Below are 13,609 nucleotides of genomic sequence, written 5' to 3' on the forward strand. Positions count from 1 at the left end.
ATATTCGACTATATCAAAAGTTATAAAGATATAACAGCTTGTATTTTAGTTAACAAGAACTGGTATCAACCTGCACTCGGGTCACTTTACAACGACGTAATTATTGATTCGCCACTCACGTTAAGACTGTTTCTTGATACAGTAGTACATCACAAATATCCAGTAGGTCAATATACTACAATAATATCAATAGAAAGATTTGTTTCTGATGAAATTGAGCTAAATTTATTAGCTACTTCTTGTCATAATGTACAGGAACTGTCTTTTCATGAAAATAATATTTGGAAATTATTGAGTCAAATAAATTTTAATCGATATTTGCGTTCTTTATGTAAAATTCCATGGATTAAATATAGTTGCATATATGAACGCACAACTTTTTATCTCCTTCGAGCAAAGCTTAAAGAATTAACTGTTGTACTCATTAATGATACTGATGCAATGTACAACATAATACAATCACCTATGCCTCATTTATTGCATTTAGATATTAGGGGTTTCGAATGGTTTGCTTCTTGAAGAAAAATGGTTATTAAAATTACACAAAATAGCACCGTTACTTCAACATCTTCAAATCGTTGGTGATATACAATGGTCATTTAATGAAAGCAACAAGCGGACCATATATCCTAACAGACTTCAAAGCTTATATTTCCATATTAACAATTTTAGTTTTGGTTGGTTTCAAATCATCAAATTCAACTATAGTCACTTGAATAGGCTTTCGATAAGAGTACAGAGGGATTCAATTCAGGATCAAATTCAGCTTATAGATAAACTGGTTGATTTAATCCAGCGTATACATATTCAGCAACTTGTAGTAAATTTTTCCAAGGGTTGTGATAAGGGCTTTGTTGTGAATTATATTTCTAGACTTGTAAATAAATATAATAGATTGTACATAAATAGCAATACGTCAACTACTATTAATATGAAGCATCATATCTATGATAGACAACGACTTTATTTATATTATCATTTGGCGCCAACAACAAGTATCGATATAGTGAATGGTAAAAAATACGTGAAAAATATTTTTAAGATTTTTTACTATAGTTCTGCCAATGATATACTAGACAAAGGCCAAACAATTATATATGACAAAACGTTTATAGAACTAAGCAATATACACATAAAACAACTTACATATGAAATATATACTGATTATAACTATTCAAATACACATAAATTAAATAACTGCCGCCTTAGTCTTGATCTCCTTTTAAACTTTTTTAAGCATCTTGATCATCTTGAAATTATTTTTTTCATCCAACTATTATATTTCAGTAGGAATGTCAAATCAGTATGAAACTCTAGAATAATGCATCCCACTTTGACTAGTTTAACCATCATGAATGCGACAATACCAGCAGATTTATGTCTCTATTTAACCAAGAGTTGCCCAAAGCTATCAAAATTAGTTTTAAAAGAGTGTGAAATGAATGATAATGTCTATTTGATACTTGAATGTTTAAATAATGCTAAAGTCTGGGAAATATTATATTAACTATAAAGTGGCAAGTTTTATTTATAAAAAAAAAAGGATAAAGTAAAGTAAAATGATATATGTACAAAATAAATAACAATAAAAAGAAAGTATACAAGTGTACATAATTTAAATATCTAATAATTGTTTCATGCGTTCATAAGTTAAAAATCCAATAGCTACCATAGGTATCACTTTAATATAGCCAATTGTTAATCCAACATAGAATCCTCTAAAGCCTTTCACTTATAAATATCTTTTACGGTCTCTTTAAAACTAATAAATCTATCGGGCTTCAATAACCCACTAATTTGCATTCTTCTACGAATTACCTATAATAAATGATTTTAGTATGTACATATATACATATATATATAATTTTTTTTTTCGTTCTTACTTCTAAAGGATAACTGCTGGTTTGAGCAACTAAACCTGCTAAACCACCACATAATAGCTCAGCCCAGGTTTTAAGCCGTGGTAGCGGTTTTTGGTCATCCATATTAACATTAGGCACGAGTGTATAAGATGTAGCATAGGGATGATATCGACAAAATTGGGTCATAATATGATAAAACCAAAACGAAACACCCGCATAAGGTGTCATACCAGCTACAGTAGGTAAAAATCCTCGGTAAAAGTTCAATATCTGAATATGTTTTGCTGCTGCAGGCTCATTATATATTATTTTGCAAATATCAATTGCTTTTGGTTTGTTATCATAAGCCATTCTAACTCTAATAAGGTCTAGTGGATAAGTAAATATAACAGATGTTATACCTTATATCATTTGGGGTTAGTAATGAATCCAACTCACTATTATTATAATAATAGAGTACCTGCTAATGAACCTGCTATAAATTGTCGAGCACTACTATTTTTATTAGGAGGTATTAAAATAGCTCTTAGTTGTTCATAAGCAACAAACTTAATAGAAGCATAAGGAAATATTCTAATCAATGTAACCGAGTGTCCCTGAAATAATCCTTTTATTCCATCTCTTTTAAATATTTCTTTTCCTGCCTTAAATACACCACTGAATCTGCCTGAATATTTTTCAAATAATGGATTTCTAGCTTGAAAAAGTATTTTAACCCGATCGAGAGGTGCAATTACCGTCTTACCCTTTAATCAAAAATAATAGAGTCAATCAATCATACTAATATTCTTACATAATCATCTATATTACCATACAGCCTGCTAAACCTCCTGCAAGCCCTGATCGAATTATATAATCTAAACTTTGTTCATTTTTATGATATGCAACATGAGTACTGCTCTTATTATTATTGATAAAGCTTGCAGTAGTATTTTGTTTTATTGAGGCTTTAGTATTTGCTTGCATTCAATATATGTATATATATATATATATATATATGTATAAATATATTAATGTAAGGGAAAAGCAAAAAAGACAAAATAATACAAAACGAAAAAAAAAATAAACATATAAAATATTGTTATAATTAACGTTTACCCCGCAAAAAAAGAAGAATTAAGCAGTCGTGGGAAAATAGAGAAGAAGCTACGTTATTTTAATATAATTTATGGTGTAAAGATAGGTAATGGATGTGCTTCTGTGTTGAACACATATTGACCTAATGGTATAATATCATTTGGACTAAATAATAAATATAAGTATTTCAATGTTTCAGCCTAAGAAAAAAAAAAGTAAGCAACTATTATTGTTAAAATTATCAAATATCTCTATTTACTAAATAAAACGTGTCCATTCTATTATACATTGGAGCTGGGATATGAGTAACATCTTTTAAGGCCGCATAACCACCTTCAGGTAATTTTGTATGCTTTTCAAAGGACTCAAATATGTTCCATCCCCATTCACTAAAATAGCATGTTTAATAACAAAATTTCTCAATTTTTTTTTTTTTCATATTTTACCGATATTTTTCATCTCCTGTAATTCTGTATAATAGAAATAAACTTTCAACTGTTTCAGGACGTAAAAGATTATGTGTATCTCTTTTATGAATTCCAATATCTTCTTTTGATTCACTATTTGGATTTGTATTAAAATAAACAATTTCACTTGCTAATCCAGTAGCAGTCATATTATACATATGATAGCATGTTTTCGTTATCCCTTGTCCTAATTGAAAGTCTTCTCTGTCTCTTTTATTAGTTAAGAGATCCAAGTCGTAAAGTGATTTGCCTTCTGTTGCACCTAATACAAAACTACCTCCCATAAAGCAAACTAAATGATCCATTTTAGGATATATTTCTTTAGGCTTTGAACTATCCAATAATTCAGCTATGTATAAATATTGATTTGGATAACTGTATTGGATTAAATGTTTCTTAATTCCATCTATCGCGTGATCATATCTTTCACGATATTTAATTTCTGTTTTATTTGTTTGAAGGTATTGCTTTAAAAGATATTCTACATTTTATATATTTTAATAAATGGTATATTTGTTTATTTGTTTATTTATTTTTTGTAACTTACCATAGTAACTATCACCACGTGATCCTAATCGAATTTGTCCACTAACAAAATTACCCGATACAGCATCAATATAAATAGGAACTAAACCATCAATTACACCTGTGCCTTTTCCTTCAACAAGCTCATGTATACGCTCCATTACTTTCTCTGCTGCTTTCCAATATTTCATATCACCTGTTAAATGGCTAAGATATTTAAATTCTAATTGGATCGTGGTTGCTTCTGCTGTACTACTCGGACCAACTCCTATTGGCTTACCACTTGATAATTTAATTCCAGAATAGGGGATTCCTGAGTCTGTATTAAAGGCTTGTAATAGTCTATCACCTAAGTCGACTGCCTTTTCCAGATAAAGTGAATCGTGGTTAGAGAGATGATAGGCTGATAATAAACCTCCTAGAACACGAATAGTTGTTTCAAATACATTCACATCTTGATCTTTATTAAAATCCAACTGAGTTGCAATCCATGAACGTACTTCTTTATATTCTTTAGTAAGATTCATCAACATGAGTGTATCCAACGAATCAATCATCATTAGTCCAATTCCTCCAGGTATCCAGTTACGACCTGAATGTGTAAGTGGCTGATATTCATCTTTACCAAAAGCATCTTGAGAGTATCCCTTCCAGGCATGTCGAAAAGCATCAACAATTTGCTTTGTCTTGATGCTGTTATCTGATCCTGAGGTATCAAAGATTTGGTGGTGGATATTGAGTAAATAAGATAGGATTTGTTGTCGCTAAAGGTTTCTCAGTTGCTTGATCTAATTTTTCAAAAATGATTTCATCATTTGATCTAATTTCATCAGGATAGATGGGTACATTGGAAGTAGTCTCATGCTCAATTATTGTTGTGTCCAAATCCTTTGTTATTGATACATCTCCTTTTTGTATATAAAATAGTATAAAATACAAATTGATAAAATACTTGTGCCAAGAATTATTAATCTATTTATAGTCTTGAAAGACTAGAGAAATAGATTCTACATTAGTTTTTTTTTTTTGTTATAATGTAATCGTCAAGAAATAAATGAATACTTATTCCTACCCGTTTCTGATCTAACTTATCATACTTATCATCATAGTCATCATAGACATTGCCACGACCGTTTTTCATAATATGATAAGTGGAAAGCACAGTCCAACTCGAATCAAAAAAAAATAAAAATAAAAATAAAAAAAATATTATAATTATTTCATTTTTTTTTGTGATCTGAGATTTAAAGTTAAATAAGCTTGGCCACTCTAGTGTGGTTGATACTATTAAAATAAATGCATAAAAAATAAGATTATAGATACATATTGGACTTTTATGGTATAACATATTACAAGAATATAGTTCAATAATATGTTATTTTAAAGTAATGAGACTTTTTGTACTCATTGCTATTATAAGCTTGAGAATCTACTTATTGATACATGCATTCATATGACTTGGTCTGTCTTAACTGACCCCAAAAGAAGAGAAATAGCAACAAACAATAAAAATAATTTTTTATTACTATTCTATAATAAACGAATGACTTCCAAAACATTATATACATGTATATTTATTTTTCTATACACTTTAATTTTAGGAGAAGTAGATTCTTAAACAAAAATATAGAAATGGATCTTGGGGATATTTCATTGGATTTTATATCACTTGAATTTTATTTGTAAGTTAAATCTCAAAAACTGACTCTTCTTCTGCCCTTTTTATTTGTTTGTTATCGTGTTTCAAATGAATTTTAACGTATTTAAAAGAACAGGTAATACTCAGAGTAAGCAGAGATGTAGAGATATGTTTATATAATTTGCAAAGTTGTTATGGCATGTTATTAATTTTGCCCTGATTCTACTTGTAAATATTAAGTCCTTTCATTGTATCGTATATATATACCATAATAATAATAATAAAAGAAAAGATATCTCTACTTACTCATGTTACAGGTCTATTTGAGAAATCATTTATTGAAAAAAATAGATACGGTATTTAATATGTTTATAGAGTATGTAATATCTTATCATATTTACCCGCAAAAAAGACTGAAAACTGGCTTAAGCCAACAAATAAATGCATTACACTATTAGTAGTGAGTTTGTCTACATTCAGGGGCTGGAAACAGATCATAAAACGATCGTACTTATTCATTTCTCCATATTTCAAACTCATTTGTTATATCAGCAATACCTATTTTGTCTTTTTTTTTTCAATAAAGCCCTATAGCAGGTCTTATGGTAAATGTAGTAGAGAGATAAGAGATTTTGTACTTGTCTTTTCTACTATGCACATTCGTCTAATTTTAAATCTCAGATCGACCCAGAACGATTATGCTTTTTTACATTATTATTAGTTTTCTTTAGAATACGTATAAAAAACGATACATTCTTGAACATTATTATTATTATTATTATTTTTTTTAATTTATTTATTTTTTCTTTTTCCCTCTATTTAATTTTTTTTTTTTTTTTGTTGGATAAAAAAAATAAAATAAACATACAATGTCAGGTTATCCTACAATTAGAAATCCATTACTACCAAGCCCTCCTGCTCGACCCAAACGTCGTGAGTTTATGAAGTTAAAACTATTTAGTAACTTAACAATATCAACTGCTGCTACTCTTACTTCTTCTATCTCTACTGCCTCTATTCGTGGTCTTATGAGTCAAACAATGCATCAAATTTCTAGTGCTGGCTCAACACTTCGTTTGAACTCTGGCAAACGAATAATGCCTTTAGTAGCTGACGACGATAAACCAATCATGCCAAAATCAATTACTGAAAATAATATAAGCATTAGAAGGCTTATGTCAATTTCAGATATCAGACAACCCAGTCTTAATGAAGAGAAGGAGCCGATTGTCTATTACAATGGTGTCTGTAATACACTAGAGCAACTGCCCAAAGAGAAATTAGATTGGATTAAAAATGATGATGACACTCGTTTTTCCTTAGAAAATCCTTTGACTAATTATGATGAATCGATTGTTTTATGTAAGCCTTGTTTTCGTTTTCAGACGTTGTAAAGTATATATACAACATTATATAATGACTATAGATGTAAATATATCTAAAAAAAAAAAAAAAAAAAAAAATCATAGTTTTGATAAAGAGCAAAAGAAACCCAAGGGAATGTTTTATTTAAGAAGTAAGTTGAATACATATTTGTAAAGAGAATAGGTAAATAATAATAGTGAATAATATAATATACATGTATATCAATAGTACTTCAAGTGATTACAACCGATACATCAAAAAGTAGTAATAATGCAAAAAAAAAAAAAAAATACTTGTAATAATTTTTCTTACAAAACTTATTCTAGACAAAGTTTACCGTTGTGATGTTAAAGTGAATCATGATATCTTTCAAAGTTCATACGTTGTTAGTGGAAAAAGGGGAAGACATGGCTCTTTGCACAGTTTGATGAGACATTCTTAGTGTATGTATTGCTTGGAATTATAAGTTGATTTTAATCTATAGCCTTATTTATAGAGACGTTGCTGATGAAACAACCGCTACTATTCAAGTATATACTCAAAATAGGGGTAATCATTTTTTCGTCATCGCAAAAACCAAGTAGAAGAAGTTTTACTAGGTCAAAAATCAATAATGATCACTTTGAATCCTAAAACTAAAAAAGCAGAACGAATCAATTTGAACAGTGATCCAGACTCTTCTAGTCAAGAATTAAACCTTCAATTACTAGTAGTCTATGGCACTTATGTTAGCAAACGAGCTCAGCATTGTTAAATAATACTGTTCTTCATAAAGACTTTATCACTATGCATACTCATGATGATACATTCGCGGTATACATTTTTAGTAATTTCTTTTTTTTTTTTTTTTCCTTTTTATTTATTACTCTTATTTTAATTCATCTTTATATAGCGATGGGAAAGATTTTGGGGGGTTTTGCGAGGCGCTTATTTCGAATTATATGATTTTGAATATAAAGAGGTTTAATGATAATATATAAATTGAATTTTCCAGCTGACATTCCCCTTCTTCTGTTTATCATTTGTAGAGTCGACCACCAACTTATGTCATTCTTTTGAACAAGCTATTAAACATATATAATTCGTCACAATTAAGTGAAGAAGAACTCGGTTATGATATCGGATCAAATGGTATCGTACTTCAATTCTTAAAGAAATCAGAAGATAAATGGTTTCTGGATATCGTATGTATCTTTTACCTGAGAATTCAGCTGCTACTTCTGATTGGATACGTAGTTTTGAATATACAAAATCGGTTTTCGAAGAAATTGAAGGTGAAATAAAGTCAGTTGATAACGCTGATCAATCAACCACGAATGAAGCTTTGAATGATGATGATAATAATCAAAATGTCATTCACGATTCGAATACGACTTTAAATAATGACAAAAGTAAAATAGAAATAATTCCAAATGATGAAGAAAGAATCGAGGAAACAAATTATGAAGAAAATGAAGAAGAAGCCACATGTATTCCACTAAAGTTTATGTGGTAGTTTCTCTTTTCAATTATATCAATTATTTTAATCTCTAGAATAAAAAAAAAAAAAAAAAAAACTTTATCCAACTATTTACAATATTATTTAGATTGTGTTCTTACTTAAATATATAATCAGAAAATATAAAGAATACTTATATTACTTATGCATGGAAAATGATTTTTACTCTTTATATTTTGATCTTTTAATAATGCTGTAGTCATGATTGAAATAGTATTTTCTTTATTCATTACAGCATAAAAATTATTCGGTTTATAAAAGTGAAATGTGGAGTGTGTTCACTTTCCAATAAAGACACTTTTAGGAAATGACTTTTTTTTTTTGATAACAGCCTCAATCTCAAATTAAAAAACAGTTGTAATTGATTATCTGATTTTAAGTATTTGGTGATAATCTTTTTTAGGTTTTAGCAGGGAGTCTTTTTTTATTTTATTTTTTTGGGAAGGGGGGGACGGCGGGGATACAATTAAGCATAATAATGTTAAAAAAAAAAAAGTTTTCTTCCGTCTCATTTTCTTTTAATCTGATAAAAAATTTATCTTTCTTTATTCCTTTATGCCACGCAATAATATACCCAATTTATTAGACGGAAAAATATTAACAGGTGTTTTACCACCTGATAAACAGCCTCCACCTCAAAATTTTTTATCAAAATATAGTCAGCCTATATTAGTTGACATAGAATCTTGCATAGATGACCCTTCATTAGCTCCATTAGGCATTCATGTCAAGAAAGGGAAAAAAATAAAAAAGAATACAAGTATTACGTCTAAAGAAGGGCAAGTACAGATTACAGATTCCAGAAAACATGAACAAAGAAGACTTTCTTTAAGTAGAACATCAAGCAATACTGTTATGCTAAGAAGAAGAGGATTAGAAACCAGTCAGTTAGCCGAAGAATTAAATAATTTACTTTTACCTTCGTTAAATTCTTTCTTAAAACTACCTTACCATAATCAGTATACAACTATTTTAGAACTCGATATTTCAAGAAATCGTTTAGATAGTTTACCGTCTCAAATAAGTGAACTCATTCATTTACGAATCTTAAATGCTACCTCAAATCAAATTACCGAGATACCTTCAGAACTCTTTGCTTTAAAGGAATTAGAGGTTCTATCACTTTCACAAAATCAAATCACATTTATCCCTGAAGACATGCCCCGTCTTTTACCTAATCTAGTGACTTTTCGTATTGCAGCTAATTTGATCGAGAGCCTACCTAAGCGATTAAACTACTGGCAAAAGTTACGCCATTTGCAGCTCGGTTCTGTTTATGGAGGAAACAAATTAATTCAACTTCCTGATAGTCTCACAGAGATGCCTGTGCTCGAAGAACTTGATGTCTCTTATAATCAACTCCGAAGATTACCACCTGACCTACACTTGTTACAAAGCCTACAAATCTTAAACGCCTCTCATAACCAATTAGAATGCATTCCTAAATCCATTACAAGGTGTTATCAATTAAGGTCGCTCAATCTATCTCAAAATCACTTAACAACTTTGCCAGCTGATTTAATGCATCTTCAGCGACTTGAATTATTGGATATCAGCGAGAATCTTTTGTGTATTATGCCTGCTGAAATATTAGAAAGAATGCAGTCAACAACCTTATTAATCACAGGTAATCCTCTTACAAGGCCGGGACATTGCGATCAACAATCAGTAGATAGTGGAGATGCTTATTCTCGTATTTTAAGACAAATGATGCAACGTGGTGTTCCTCGTTCTTCTTCTTCTGGAGCATCATCACCCATTCTTCATTCACCTTCTGTTGCTCGATCATCCACTTTCATAAACAAGAAAGCATCTAAACAAGAAGAATGTGGCCCTTATGGTATGGGCTGTTTATTACCTGAATCTTCTTCTGCTTCTTCTTCTTCTTCTTCTTCAGCAGCAGCAGCAGAAATAGCAGCGTCAACTTCTCATTCCCCATATGATGATGAAGATGCCACAATTGATAAAGAACTTGCTTTTCATGCTCAACAATTAAACATTAATAAATCTCAATCCATCCTTTCTAGTTCATCTTATCCAACATTAGCAGGTTTAACAGCAACGCATTCAAGATCAAAATTTGTACAAGATCATTCAACCCATAATAACTCTTGTGTTCTAGTTGATTTCCCACACGATTCACCTTATCTACCAAGCGAAACAGCTCTTTTACTTTCCTTACGAGAAATAGCCACACGAACCATCTTGCAACAAAATTTAATAAAGAAAATACCATTTGAATTACTTCCGTATCATTTATCACAGGATATTATGGGAGGAGGGCATAAGAAGATATGCTCATATTGCTCAGGTCCCTTTGTAAATGAATGGGTCACATCAGTACAGATCAAAAGTTATGGAGGTCATCCAGCAGTTGTACGACGTGTAAGGTTTTGTTCAACGCGATGTTGGACTCAATGTTTACCAAAAGAGCAGTCCAAGTCTGTTATTTGTGTTCATCACTGAAGTCTCCCCCCCTTTTTTCTTCTTCTTCTTCTTTTCTTTTGTAGATACCCTTTCTTTATACTGTTACATAAATAAAGTTATAACTATTATAATGTTTATATAATATACACAAGATATACCGTAGTAGAGTCAATCTTCATTACTTCCCATCCTTTTTTTTTATTATTATTATTATTCATAAATATATTATTATGTAGTTTTATCATATAAATCAAACCAGCATATACATGATCATTTTGATTCTATCCTTTCGTGTTTAATCAAAAAATACAAAAAAAAAAAAAATCTTATTTTGTGTATAATCAAGTTAAAGAATAGAACTCACTTTTCTTTATTTATTTATTTCAATTTATGAATCAATGATACTTTCAATCTCATTGATCATATTGGATATTCATTTTGTCTATCATTACATTTTTTTTTTCTCGAAAGCACAAAAAGAATTATACGAATTCGAAACTCTCTCTTTTTTCTTTTTGAGAGCACACAAATTGTCTTACTGCTGCTTATTGAAAATTTATTACCGGGAATATGAATTTCCTGTGCCGCCCACTGTTGTAATAATAATAAAGATGATGAAAGTCACACAGCTATGTTGAAATTGCATGCCCTTTTTTTTTTTTTGTTATTATATTATTAAAAAAGAAAGGGGGGGGGGAGGGGGATAGTTCAATGAAAGCAAAAGAATCATGAACATTTTTCGACAAAGTCAAAAACTCAATTGGACCCATGTACTAAAAATCAATACATGTTTTATAAGCACTTATTCTAATGTTGTTAAAGACATGACTCAAAGGGGTCTTGTTTCAAATATAACAAGGTATAGTTTGTAGAAGAAGAAAAAAAAAAAAAAAAAAAGAGAGGGACACATATTTATATTTACAACTTCCTCTACTACTAACACCACCACTTTTTATTTTTATTTTTTTCATATGTACCTGTTGACTAAAGTCCTGAAATAATCGAAAAGACAAACAAACCTACAACCATTTATTGTGGAGTAGATCCAACTGCCAAAAGTCTTCATTTAGGCAATCTTGTAACACTAATGGGCTTATTACATTTTCATATTCGAGGACACCAGACAATTGCCCTTGTTGGAGGAGCAACAGGGTCTATTGGTGACCCATCTGGAAGAAAATCAGAACGTGTACCATTATCACAAGATATACTTAGGGAAAACGTAGCAGGCATTGAAAGACAGATACATAGATTCTTTAAAAACGGTGCAAGTTACGCTAATAGAAGAGGATTTAATGATTCCACCCTAGATACAAGAGAACCAAAAGTATTGAACAACTTTGATTGGTTTAGCAATATGTCAGCGCTTGACTTTTTAAGTTCAATTGGAAGATATGCTAGAGTCAACAGTATGCTGGCAAAGGAAAGTGTAAAGTCTCGATTAGAAACAACACAAGGTATTAGTTTTACAGAATTCTCCTATCAACTTTTACAAGCTTATGATTTTTGGTATCTTCATCATCATCATGATTGTAGAATCCAAGTGAGTAAAGGGAATGCTTATGTAAATCTATTCTATTTTCTTATCGTCTTTATATTAGTTGGGAGGGAATGATCAATGGGGTAATATTACAGCTGGCATTGATTTGATTGCAAGAAAGAAGAAAAAGAAGGACGATACAGAGTCAGAGTCAGAGTCCAAGGTTTTTGGGATTACAATTCCACTTTTATTAACTTCAACGGGTGAAAAATTTGGTAAATCTGCTGGTAATGCAATTTGGTTAGATGAATATATGACAAGTGTATTTGATTTCTATCAGGTAAAATCAAGCCAATGTATATATACGAATCAAACATTTATATATTCATATACAAGTATAGTTTTTAATGAAAACTACAGACGAAGATGTTGGAAAATACTTGAGTATGTTTACTTTGTTAAAAGAAGAACATGTCTCTGAAATTATGGCTGAACATCAAGTAAGTAAAATAACAAAAAAAAAAAAAAAAAAGGTGTGTTTATATTAAAAAAAAAAAAAAGAAATATCCAGAAAAAAGATTTGCACAAAAAAAACTTGCAGATGAAACAACTGAACTCGTTCATGGAAGTAAGTAATCTGTTTATTTATATAAATATGACAATATGGAAATCAATAGTAACTTTGAATTAGTTGATGGTTTACGTAAGGCAAAGACAGCAACTCAAGTGCTTTTTGGTGAAGATCTAAGTACTTTATCTGGAGATCAAATTATTGAAGCTTTCAAGACAGATAGAAATCGGTTTATAAAACTTGATCGTTCAGCTGTAATCGGATCTAGTATTGATATCATTGCTTCTGTTACAAATGCTGCTAAATCTAAATGTAAGTCATCCTTGTTTAATTATATATATGACACTAACATTGATCATCTTTAGCTGATGCACAAAAGAAAATTAAAGCAGGTGGATTTTATTTAAATAATCAAAAAATAACCAATGTTAAGCACGTAATTGAAGAAAATGACCTTATTGATGGGAAAGTATTAGTTTTACGTACAGGGAAATCCTCTTATTATTTAATTCAAATTATATAACTGTATATTGAAAAAATAAATGAAGACTGTTCATCTATACTACATACTAGTGTTGGTTTTTTTTTCTTCTTCTTCAATTAACTGCTTTAAAAGATATTATTCGATAAAAAATAAACTAAAAAATGCTTTACAGCAAATCCTCAGTCTTGCAGTATAAAAGATGAAATAAATAAGT

At 30.0% G+C, this 13,609-nt stretch overlaps 6 protein-coding genes across 6 annotated transcripts; 4 read left to right on the top strand and 2 right to left on the bottom strand.

Annotated features, from left to right (window-relative positions):
* Positions 1-1,511: 1,511 nt before the first annotated feature.
* Positions 1,512-2,873, bottom strand: BX663DRAFT_522184 (mitochondrial carrier domain-containing protein). Its single transcript, XM_051529344.1, has 4 exons — positions 2,673-2,873; positions 2,323-2,608; positions 1,884-2,263; positions 1,512-1,818 (listed from the first exon to the last, which is right to left on the bottom strand). Exons 1-4 carry the CDS (start codon positions 2,826-2,828, stop codon positions 1,729-1,731), a joined length of 912 nt encoding a protein of 303 aa, XP_051379050.1. The 5' UTR covers positions 2,829-2,873; the 3' UTR covers positions 1,512-1,728.
* On the bottom strand, positions 2,750-5,121 carry BX663DRAFT_522185 (glycoside hydrolase family 47 protein). The gene is made up of 7 exons (XM_051529345.1): positions 5,004-5,121; positions 4,884-4,923; positions 4,778-4,839; positions 3,954-4,611; positions 3,386-3,887; positions 3,199-3,328; positions 2,750-3,139 (listed from the first exon to the last, which is right to left on the bottom strand). The coding sequence occupies exons 1-7, from the start codon at positions 5,070-5,072 to the stop codon at positions 3,029-3,031; spliced, it is 1,572 nt and encodes a 523-aa protein (XP_051379051.1). The 5' UTR covers positions 5,073-5,121; the 3' UTR covers positions 2,750-3,028.
* A 347-nt stretch (positions 5,122-5,468) lies between these two features.
* Positions 5,469-5,813, top strand: BX663DRAFT_522188 (uncharacterized protein). Its single transcript, XM_051529346.1, has 2 exons — positions 5,469-5,613; positions 5,702-5,813. The coding sequence occupies exons 1-2, from the start codon at positions 5,498-5,500 to the stop codon at positions 5,748-5,750; spliced, it is 165 nt and encodes a 54-aa protein (XP_051379052.1). The 5' UTR covers positions 5,469-5,497; the 3' UTR covers positions 5,751-5,813.
* A 587-nt stretch (positions 5,814-6,400) lies between these two features.
* On the top strand, positions 6,401-8,467 carry BX663DRAFT_522194 (uncharacterized protein). Its single transcript, XM_051529347.1, has 10 exons — positions 6,401-6,960; positions 7,040-7,086; positions 7,262-7,320; positions 7,359-7,378; positions 7,432-7,484; positions 7,517-7,684; positions 7,711-7,748; positions 7,828-7,896; positions 7,964-8,119; positions 8,140-8,467. The coding sequence occupies exons 1-10, from the start codon at positions 6,440-6,442 to the stop codon at positions 8,428-8,430; spliced, it is 1,422 nt and encodes a 473-aa protein (XP_051379053.1). The 5' UTR covers positions 6,401-6,439; the 3' UTR covers positions 8,431-8,467.
* A 477-nt stretch (positions 8,468-8,944) lies between these two features.
* On the top strand, positions 8,945-11,001 carry BX663DRAFT_522199 (uncharacterized protein). The gene has a single exon (XM_051529348.1). The coding sequence runs from the start codon at positions 8,989-8,991 to the stop codon at positions 10,897-10,899; it is 1,911 nt and encodes a 636-aa protein (XP_051379054.1). The 5' UTR covers positions 8,945-8,988; the 3' UTR covers positions 10,900-11,001.
* Positions 11,002-11,547: 546 nt separating this feature from the next.
* BX663DRAFT_522201 (tyrosine-tRNA ligase) lies at positions 11,548-13,509 on the top strand. Its single transcript, XM_051529349.1, has 7 exons — positions 11,548-11,719; positions 11,851-12,403; positions 12,462-12,680; positions 12,742-12,840; positions 12,902-12,968; positions 13,032-13,223; positions 13,277-13,509. The coding sequence occupies exons 1-7, from the start codon at positions 11,589-11,591 to the stop codon at positions 13,432-13,434; spliced, it is 1,419 nt and encodes a 472-aa protein (XP_051379055.1). The 5' UTR covers positions 11,548-11,588; the 3' UTR covers positions 13,435-13,509.
* The last annotated feature ends 100 nt before the right edge of the window (positions 13,510-13,609 follow it).

Source organism: Cokeromyces recurvatus (genome assembly GCF_025118155.1).
Source record: "Cokeromyces recurvatus strain NRRL 2243 chromosome Unknown BX663scaffold_33, whole genome shotgun sequence".
Taxonomy (NCBI): Eukaryota; Fungi; Mucoromycota; class Mucoromycetes; order Mucorales; family Mucoraceae; genus Cokeromyces; species Cokeromyces recurvatus.

What these genes read in the sequence shown, in the direction of transcription:
- BX663DRAFT_522184 (XM_051529344.1), bottom strand. Translation starts at nt 2,828, where the DNA reads ATGCAAGCAAATACTAAAGCCTCAATAAAACAAAATACTACTGCAAGC. An exon ending in GAGGTTTAGCAGGCTGTATG is followed by an intron (nt 2,609 to 2,672) that starts GTAATATAGATG and finishes TTTTGATTAAAG; the next exon opens with GGTAAGACGGTAATTGCACC. An exon ending in CCAGCAGTTATCCTTTAGAA is followed by an intron (nt 1,819 to 1,883) that starts GTAAGAACGAAA and finishes CATTTATTATAG; the next exon opens with GTAATTCGTAGAAGAATGCA.
- BX663DRAFT_522188 (XM_051529346.1), top strand. Translation starts at nt 5,498, where the DNA reads ATGTATATTTATTTTTCTATACACTTTAATTTTAGGAGAAGTAGATTC. An exon ending in ATATCACTTGAATTTTATTT is followed by an intron (nt 5,614 to 5,701) that starts GTAAGTTAAATC and finishes CGTATTTAAAAG; the next exon opens with AACAGGTAATACTCAGAGTA.
- BX663DRAFT_522201 (XM_051529349.1), top strand. Translation starts at nt 11,589, where the DNA reads ATGAACATTTTTCGACAAAGTCAAAAACTCAATTGGACCCATGTACTA. An exon ending in AAATTATGGCTGAACATCAA is followed by an intron (nt 12,841 to 12,901) that starts GTAAGTAAAATA and finishes AAAAAAAAAAAG; the next exon opens with AAATATCCAGAAAAAAGATT. An exon ending in AAATGCTGCTAAATCTAAAT is followed by an intron (nt 13,224 to 13,276) that starts GTAAGTCATCCT and finishes GATCATCTTTAG; the next exon opens with CTGATGCACAAAAGAAAATT.
- BX663DRAFT_522185 (XM_051529345.1), bottom strand. Translation starts at nt 5,072, where the DNA reads ATGAAAAACGGTCGTGGCAATGTCTATGATGACTATGATGATAAGTAT. An exon ending in AGCATGAGACTACTTCCAAT is followed by an intron (nt 4,612 to 4,777) that starts GTACCCATCTAT and finishes ATCAAGACAAAG; the next exon opens with CAAATTGTTGATGCTTTTCG. An exon ending in GAATGGACACGTTTTATTTA is followed by an intron (nt 3,140 to 3,198) that starts GTAAATAGAGAT and finishes TTTTTTTCTTAG; the next exon opens with GCTGAAACATTGAAATACTT.
- BX663DRAFT_522194 (XM_051529347.1), top strand. Translation starts at nt 6,440, where the DNA reads ATGTCAGGTTATCCTACAATTAGAAATCCATTACTACCAAGCCCTCCT. An exon ending in TGTTTTCGTTTTCAGACGTT is followed by an intron (nt 6,961 to 7,039) that starts GTAAAGTATATA and finishes AAAAAATCATAG; the next exon opens with TTTTGATAAAGAGCAAAAGA. An exon ending in AGTATATACTCAAAATAGGG is followed by an intron (nt 7,485 to 7,516) that starts GTAATCATTTTT and finishes GCAAAAACCAAG; the next exon opens with TAGAAGAAGTTTTACTAGGT.
- BX663DRAFT_522199 (XM_051529348.1), top strand. Translation starts at nt 8,989, where the DNA reads ATGCCACGCAATAATATACCCAATTTATTAGACGGAAAAATATTAACA.